Raw genomic sequence first — 8,952 nt, 5'->3', positions numbered from 1 at the left:
CACGCCCCGCCCTTCGTAGCGGCTATTGGTCGGAGAAATCCGGATCCTGCCTGGAGATGCAACGGAGCGCGAGAGATGAGAGAATGGCAGTGGTTGGGGCGGCTGGACACTGATTGGCCTATTCGCATATGGGGCGGTGCCAGAACGTTCAAACTTCCCGCCCGTGGGGTTGCTTGGCATTGGAGCCTCTGGCCTTCCCGGTTTCTAGGCTTTGATTGACGCGAAGTAGAGCCTGTGAGAAAGTCGGAAGGGGAGCTCGAGTCAGAACCCGGAGAACTGGTCTAGGGGTGTTGAGGGGGGAGCTGGCTAAAGGGGCAGACGCGAGTTGCATTATTTTCTGGAAAGTGGAGATAAGCAACATTAATTAAGCCTATGCCAACAACTCTAAATTAATATTTGTACCCACGAGGGACACCTGGGCGGCTCAGTTGGTTAAGCGTTTGCCCGCGGCTCGTCAGGATTCCAGGGTACTGGGATTGAGTCCTCCCCGCCGTGGCTCAGCAGGAAGCCTGCTTCTCCCTCTTCTGCCTGCTGCTACCCCTGGCTTGTGCTCTCTCTCTCTCTGACAAATAAATAAAATCTTAAAAAAATAAATTTGTACCAAGTTCATATTTGTGAAAGCTTAGGACAGTTCATGGAAAACTAGTAAGAGCTACTAATATATCAAATAAGCAGAAATAAGTGAGACTCCTATTTTAGTTCTCCTTTGCCTATTTCCTTGATGCAGGGTATGACTCAGGAGGGCAATACTGTGCCCGACTTAAATTTTGGTCTCCCCAGAAGAGCGTAGAAGTGTTCAAATTACACAAAATTCCGGTGGAGAATAGACCTGAGAACACCTACACCCCCCACTGAGACATGTCTATACCCCTCTGCAGGTGCACACACCCACACCCCTAAAGACAGAGGGGTGTCATTCACTCACCCAGCAACTATTTAGTGCCTACTCTGGACCAGGTGGCAGACTCAAAGTACTGAACATTAATTACGGGCTTCATGAAGCTTACCTTCTAGTGTGTGTGAGAAGAGAAGCAAGGAGATTATGAGGGGGACAGAAATAAATATATAATTTTAAAAATAGATCCCTTGGGATGCCTGGGTCCCTCAGTCAGTTAAGAGTCTGCTTTCAGCTCAGGTCATGATCTCAGGATCCTGGGACCAAGCCCCACATCAGGTTCCTTGCTCAGCGGGGAGCCTGCTTTCCCCTCAGCCTGCTGCTCCCCCGCTTGTGCCCTCTCTCTCTGACAAATAAATAAATATGATCTTTTTGTAAAAAAAAATTAAGTTAATGAAAAATAAAACAAAATAATATCCCTTAAAATGCATCCTCCTCTCCAGCTTTGTCCTAGGTACCCTGAGATGGGGAGATCCCATCCAGGAGGTGAGAGAAAATGGTGGGTTAACCCACTTTTACCACGAAAGGACTGGAAAATCCCCTCCATCAAGGAAGGTAGGGGAGGGAGTTAAGGACTAGGTTAATGGTTACCCCTGGCAAATTGTTGAGCAATGGAACTATGGAAACCTGGAAGAGACGTCACAACTCTAAGGCGTGTCAGGGAGGGACACACCTTCCAATCTGGGGTGAAAAGAGATTAGAGACTGGTTTACCAAGCCAGGGAAGGCGAGGGAGTGAAATAAAAAGCCACCCTTTGAAGGAAAGGTTAGATACTGAGATAGGAGAAAAGCAGGGGTAAGGAGGTGAGAGCAGAGGGAAACGTCTCTGATGGAGGATTTGGGGGCGCAGCCCAGGGGGCATTGCTGGATAGTACCAGGAGAGGGCAGCATTACCTGTCATCTGGGAAATGAAGGAGAAATACCTTGTGGGTAGCCATGCCAGCCACCCAAAGTCAATATTGATGATCAAACCAGCTCTAGCCATAAAGCCGTAGGACAGAAAGAGGCAGGAAAGAAGCTGCCAAAACCTGTTTGGGCTCAGGTCTGGCGCCATTTGCCTGAGGCATCTCCCACAAGGGAGATCTTTGTGGGGCAGATTCTCTGATAGACATTGATGGGTTGGAACAGAAGAGGGTCCTGAGTAGGGGTGTTTTGACCTCCTTTCCTCATGTGGAAGGGATCTGTGTGCAGAATCTGAGGATCACCCATGGAGGAGACCCTCCCCCTCAACACACACATTCATGAAATCATCCTACAACCTTACAGGATCTTACAATTCAAGGGAACAAACACAATATATCTTCTCACTGGGGAGGAGAGAGATAGGCCTTCCCCCAGGGAGGCGAAAACCCACAGAAGAGGAAGCAGGAGAGGAAACCACTAACTGCTGGTTTCCAGCAGCACAACTCTCACTCTACCCCAGTCCTCCTCGAAGTCTCCTTTTCTTTCAGTGTCAAGTCCTGTTTTGCTCCTCTACGTCCTTACATTTCCACTGTGTTTTTCTGTAACTGTAGGTCTGTTAGACAACAGGTGGTGAGAAAGAAAGAGAAGGTATGGTAGGGTAGGAGAGAGATTCGAGATATGGAGGCCGGAATGTTTCCAGTTTGGAGGACATATTTTTAAGCCGTTTTTCAGCAGCTCATAAAGAATTTGACAGAACCTCCAAAAATCAAGTTACTCTTCCTCTACCTCCTTACTTATTTGTGTCCCCAAGGACTCCACTTACATTATGCCATCTGATCTTTGCTTAAGACCAGCTACCATCCCCTCCAGGATCAGTGCAACTCTATTCTAGGGCCAGAATAACCCCACTCTCCACCCGCCCCCATTCTCTCATCTTCAACATATCAGTGAGAAAAGGGCAAGGGGCACAGGAAGGGGCCCCCACAATGGGGGCAGAAGTGGAAGCATTTAAGCTGACTAGGCTACTGAGGAGGAGCTGACCTCCCCCAGAGATGAGTCCCTTTGGCTCAGCTTCTTGTTTCCCTAGCAGGAGGCTTGGATGTCTCCCCTCCTATCACCTCCCCTACCTTTCACCACTCTCTTCCCCCAATCTCAGTGTCTACTTCCAAGTTGGTCCTGCTGGAGTCTGGAAGAAATGTGGGAAAAGGAATAAACGACCATCTTCACATTCTAAAGTTCCCCCCCGGGACCTCATGGGCTTGACCAAACTGTTGGGGTCGTTTCTTGTGTGAGGGTGGAGTGGGAGTGTCCTCTGATTGATACAGCAGGGAAACTGAGGCAGAAAAAAAAATCCTGTGTTCAAAGAGACGGGTGGAGAAACAAGGAGGTTCCCAGGATTCCCTCCTCCTTAAAACCCCCATCCCTTATCCTCTAGGAGACCTGAGGCTCCCCATCCGGACCCACTGCCTAGATCGTCGAGTCCCGCCCCCTCCTGTCCCCTCCCCAGGTTCAGGGCGGGGCCGGTCGGTGAGTCAGCTGCTCCCTGATCTAGCCCGGGAGGGGATAGAGCTGGAGGGGCGGGGTGTGGGGTACGCTGGGCTGGTGGGGAAGCCGGGTCTTGTGTGAGCGGGTCTCTTCGGGCTTGTGTGGCGCAGAAGGGACAGCCCTAAGTCTGGGGGAGAGAATCCCTGCCCGTGAGACCCGCCTTCCCCGGCCCGAGCCCCTCCCAGTTCCCCCAGCGACAGCCGCTTCCTGGTCCCCGTCGCAACCATGGCTGAAGAACAACCCCAGGTTGAATTGTTCGTGAAGGTAGGAACACCTTCTCACTCCTAGGCCGGCCTCCCCATTCTTGGAAGGCAACTCTCACCTTGACCCAACTCCAGTCTTGACTCCCCAATCCCTTCTCTCCTTGACCCCCACCCAACCCCACGTGCAGTCTTTAGTGTGCGCGCGTTGTTGGGGGTGGCCTCGGGAGGGGAAGACCGTTGTTGTGAGTGCGGGTAATGAGAATTCTGTGCTCGACCCTGAAAAGTTTGTGGAAGTGCAAGTTTCAGCAGCCTAAAGGGCCGGAAGGTAGATAAGAGATCCCAGGAGTTGAGACTATTAACGGGGGTTGGGGGCGGGGGACAAGCTGATGGAAAGAAGGGAGAGAAGGGGGCAGTGGGACTCAACAGGGTTTGGGAGGTTCAGAGGGAAACATCAGGACATGTGGTCGTAAGAGAAGACCAGAGTGAGGGGTGTCTTTGGAGAGACTTGAAGGAGTGAGTGAGTTAGTGAGAGAGAGTGCGTGTGTGTGTGTGTGTGTGTGTGTGTGTGTGTGTGTGTGTGTGTGGCAGGGCAGGTTTCAAGGAAGAGGGTGTGGCGAGGAGGGCTGAAAGGAGATGCCCGGCGGAGGACTGGTGGGGTGGAAGGAGATGGAGAATGGCAGTGCAACCCGAGAGAGGGTGGGCCCTGAAGGTTCCCCGGGACTTGGAGAAGCGAGAGAAAGGGAGGTGACCATATGGGAGTTTAGCTGGGGCTACCAGGGGAATAGGTGGGGAGAGGGATCAGAAGAAGGAAGAGAACTGGGTTAGGGTGTTTACGGTTTGGGGGTTTTAGAAACAGGAGAAAGAGAGTCTCCCAGCTCTGTCCTCTCTCAGTGGGTGTGGATGAGGAACGGTGGTCCTTTGGCCTTTGGAGATGAAAGCGCAGACAGACTAGAGGACTTCACTCTCTCTGCTCTGCTCCCCTCCCCACTGCAGGGGCATTCTTACCCAATCCCGGACCTCATCTCTGCACCTCCCTCTCCGTCTGTGCCTCCTTGTTTGCACATTCTCCCCACCCTTCACTTTCCTGCCGCCTTTCTCTCCACTTCCCCCCTTTGTTCGTCCTTCTTTGTGCGTTCCTGCTGCTTTTTCCCTCCTTGCTGCTTGGGGCTTCTGGGGAAGCCATTCCTTCTCCCTGTGCCCAGCCGTGGCTGGGTCCACCCCCCTTAGGTGTGGTCCCCACCTCATTCACACTCGCCTCAAGGGCTATTTTTATTCGTGGGTGAGGCTGCCCTACAGAGTCTGGCCTTGGGTCCAGTGTGAGGAGAGTCATCTGGAGCCGGGGCCATGTGTTGGGATACCCCGCAAGTAGTGTGTGGGGAAGAGGAAGGTGGCCCTCCGCTGCCCAGGCCTCAGCCTCACAGGTCCCTGCCCCCACTCCTTGCCAGGAAGGAAGCCGCTGAGGCAGAGACAGTGTGAGATGAATCACTCTCAGCCCAGGGGGAGGTCCCTTGGGGGATGAGGTCACCACTTGCCAATTAGAGGGCAGCCCCCCTCTGCAAAGCCCTCTACATCTTTAGAGGCCCTGGGCCCCTTGACTCCCCACCCAGCTGCCAGAAGGAGGGTGGAGGTATAGAGAACCAGAACTCTGGCTTCCAAACCCCATGGTACCTTGCCCATTCTCAGGCTCTACTCCATTCAGGAATCCAGGAATCCAGGCCTCTAGCCTACAACCCTGGCCTCACCAAAGTCCCTCTCTAGGGATTTGGGAGAGTTAAATACGCTTTTGTATGTAAAGTGCTTAGGATAGCAGGTAACACTGCATTACTGTTTGTCTTCCCTCTCTAGGGTCCAGATCCTCCCGAGTTCTCCCAAACGCAATCCCTCTGCTTACCTCCCAGCTGTCCTGAACTCTGTGGGGAACCAGAAGCTGACCTTTGCAGAAAACTTCCCCGCTAATCTGCCCTTAGGTTTACTCCACCTCCAGAGTGGAGAGCCCATGTCTGGGGAGAGCTGTTAGCCCTGAGACTGTGCGTCATGATTAGGCAGAAAACGGTGTGATCTGGGAGGGGGGGTGGGCAGAGAATGGCCTGTGGTAGGTGGAGTATACCAGGCCTAACCTTGGCGTGGGGGTTACTTTTCAGGCTGGCAGTGATGGGGCCAAGATTGGGAACTGCCCCTTCTCCCAGAGACTGTTCATGGTGCTCTGGCTCAAGGGAGTCACCTTCAACGTCACCACTGTTGACACCAAGAGGTGGGCCAATTTCTGTTCCTCTAACACCCTGTTTGCATGCTCGCTCACCCATCCTAGTCCTTTCATCCTGTGGCTTTCCCCCTGCCCCCGCCCTCCACCCAGAGCTCCTTTTTCTTTCCACATGCTTCATCTCCCCTTTCTGATTCTCCCGACCCCATTTTCCTGTCCTGATGCCTGGCCTGTTCTCAGGAGGACGGAGACAGTGCAGAAGCTGTGTCCAGGAGGGCAGCTCCCATTCCTGCTGTACGGCACAGAAGTGCACACAGACACCAACAAGATTGAAGAGTTCCTAGAGGCAGTGCTTTGCCCTCCCAGGTACAGGGACACTTGGAAAGGAAGGGTTGGGTAGCTGGGAGATTCTAGGGGAGAGGGAGGTGGAAGAAATGGAAAACCAAAATGGTGGGGGGCTGGAGCATGGGAGCTAAGGCTCCTCCCCGGAAGATAGCGTCTCCTGTTTCTCCTACTGGCTTTCAGGTACCCCAAGCTGGCAGCTCTGAACCCTGAGTCCAACACGGCGGGGCTGGACATATTTGCCAAATTCTCTGCTTACATCAAGAATTCAAACCCAGCACTCAATGATAGTGAGTCTCAAGGGTTGGAGGCAGGGTGCTAGGAAGAATGGAGAAGATCCAGGGATTGGGAGGCATTAGGGGCACCTGGAAATTCCGATATTGGGGAGATGGAGCAGATGTTGGCAAACCCTCACTGCCTCCCACCCCAGCCCCCTTATTTTTGTTTAAACTCAATATTTCCTTGCATTTTCATTGCCTTTGACTTTAAGTTTCTCTTTGTCACCTAGCCTCTCGTGTCCCACTGTGTTAGTTGGGTTGGCTGCTGGCCTGTTTCGTGGCAGAAGAGGGTTGTGCTTAAAAAACAGTGACTCTTTGGGCACCTGGGTGGCTCAGTTGGTTGGGTGTCTGCCTTTAGCTCAGGTCACTGTCTTGGGGTCATGGGATCCCTGCTTGGTGGGGAGACTGCTTCTCCTTTTCCCTCCGGCTCGTGCTCTTTTTCTCAAATAAATAAATCTTTAAAAAAGGGGGGTGGGGCGCCTGGGTGGCTCAGTGGGTTAAAGCCTCTGCCTTCAGCTCAGGTCATGATCCCAGAGTCCTGGAATCTGCCCCACATCCCATCTGGCTCCCTGCTCAGCAGGAGTCTGTCCCTCTCTCTCCCTCTCCCCGGGCTTGTGCTCTCTCTCTGTCAAATAAATAAAATCTTAAAAACAACAGCAACAACGACGACTCTAGATCCAGACAGCCTACACCTTCCCTAGCTAGATTAAACCCTACTAGCTGGGTGAATTTGGGCAGTTCATTTAATTTCTCTGTAAATCCATTTCCAGATCCATAAAATGAGGCTAACAGTGCCTGTTTCATGGGTTGATGTGAGAATTAAGAGTTTTTGTGTGTAAAGTGCTTAAAATAACACATGGAAAATGAACTATATTCGTGTCAGATACTATTATTTGGACTGGCTCCACTCCCCAGGCCCTCCTGGACTATGTTGCTCTCCTGATGTTCTTACCAATTCCCCTTTCTTGCACAGATCTGGAGAAGGGGCTCCTGAAAGCCCTGAAAGTTTTAGACAATTACTTGACATCCCCCCTCCCGGAAGAAGTGGATGAGACCAGTGCTGAGGATGAGGGCATCTCTCAGAGGAAGTTTCTGGATGGCAATGAGCTCACTCTTGCTGACTGCAACCTGTTGCCAAAGCTCCACATAGTACAGGTGGGTGGTCATTGTATGAGCATAGGGTGGCCTCTGGGATGGCTCTTGAAGAAGCTCCCACACAGGTTCCCTATGACAATGACTCCAAAGGTGATTTCTTTCTTAGGATGGTTTCCATGGATTGCCACCAATAGCAGACACACCCCATTCCTTCTCACCAGTCATTGCTTCAAGGCTGTTGCTTTAGAGAATTAACATTCGGTGATACAGGCTGTGGGTGCAGACTGGCCGGGAGTAACATATCCCAATGTTGTTGTCAAGAGTCCTCTTCCTGTCTCTATCACTGCCAAATCCCCACATCACACAAAGCAGGCTTTTCCTAAAATCAGAGCTTTAACTCTTTTTATAGCATTGGTCTCCACTCCGTCTTGTGATGAAAGATGAAAACTGCTGGTTCCCATGTTTTTGACTCAGCCTCAAAGCTATGGTTTAGTTTGTGAAACATGGGCCTAATGTCAGTCTGCACAGACCTCTGTATTGAACATCTGTGTACTAAGCACTGAAAGACAATAAAGATGGATGACTGACGATTGGTCCTTGCCCTCAAAGGATTTGAAATCTAGCCAGGAAGATAGAACAGTCACATGAAAGTTAAGTAACAAAACATGATTAAAAGCCAAATGAAAAATAGGGACAAAAGTCACTGTGGAAATTCAAGTGGAGAATTTTCTGATGTGTGAATTACATCTCAGTAAAATCAAGAAGAGAGCAATGGCACCATGGAACGGGGTGATCTGAAAAGGAGCTGGTTAAAAATGGCCAGGATTTCAGTGAGTGGAGAGGAAGGGTGAAGACAGAAGATCGTGAGTTAAGAAAGCCAGTTGGATGATTCATATAGGAGAGAAGAATCACAGGAAGAGAAGCCAGATAGCAGGGGTTCTTGAATGCCTGGTCAGGAAGGCTAGATTTCATCCTGGAAGTCTTGGGAGAAGGGAAAGACCCAAGAGCCTAGCCGCCAGGGCTGCTCCCCTGAGGCTGACATGTTGATCCCATTGATCCCTCTCCTCTCCCCACCCCCAGGTGGTATGTAAGAAATACAGGGGATTCTCCATCCCAGAGGTGTTCCGAGGAGTCCATCGGTACCTGCGCAATGCCTATGCTCGGGAAGAGTTTGCCTCCACCTGTCCAGATGATGAGGAGATCGAGCTGGCTTACGAGCAAGTGGCCAAGGCCCTCAAATAAATGCTTTCTGAGGCTCTCTCCCTCTGCACAAAGGCAGCAGCTGGTTTCCACGTGGCTATCCAAGGGACACACTCCAAAACAGCCAGTGGGCAGAGAATCCTGGAACACTTGTGCAGGGCTGGCTGGGGGGCTGAGGGGAAAGATGGGGAATCTAGGTAAGATTTTTATTGTGGGGTGGTGCGGGTAGGACAATGTATTTCAGTAATAAAATACAGAATGAAAATACAGTGTCGTTTTACACAAAGGGGCC

The 8,952-nt window shown here is 51.4% G+C and overlaps 1 protein-coding gene across 2 annotated transcripts; it reads left to right on the top strand.

Moving 5' to 3' along the window:
- The first annotated feature begins 3,357 nt into the window (after window positions 1-3,357).
- Window positions 3,358-8,925, top strand: LOC111152357 (chloride intracellular channel 1). 2 transcript variants are annotated; one of them, XM_022510870.1, is made up of 6 exons: window positions 3,358-3,606; window positions 5,687-5,796; window positions 5,986-6,111; window positions 6,271-6,377; window positions 7,339-7,520; window positions 8,541-8,925. In XM_022510870.1, the coding sequence occupies exons 1-6, from the start codon at window positions 3,568-3,570 to the stop codon at window positions 8,700-8,702; spliced, it is 726 nt and encodes a 241-aa protein (XP_022366578.1). In that variant the 5' UTR covers window positions 3,358-3,567; the 3' UTR covers window positions 8,703-8,925. The 2 variants fall into 2 exon arrangements, with proteins under 2 accessions (XP_022366578.1, XP_022366579.1); XM_022510871.1 differs by lacking the exon at window positions 8,541-8,925 and adding an exon at window positions 7,627-8,048.
- The last annotated feature ends 27 nt before the right edge of the window (window positions 8,926-8,952 follow it).

Source organism: Enhydra lutris, unplaced genomic scaffold (assembly GCF_002288905.1).
Source record: "Enhydra lutris kenyoni isolate GAN:26980312 unplaced genomic scaffold, ASM228890v2 scaffoldscaffold28, whole genome shotgun sequence".
Classification (NCBI taxonomy): Eukaryota; Metazoa; Chordata; class Mammalia; order Carnivora; family Mustelidae; genus Enhydra; species Enhydra lutris.
This window is presented reverse-complemented; position numbering and strand designations above follow the sequence as displayed.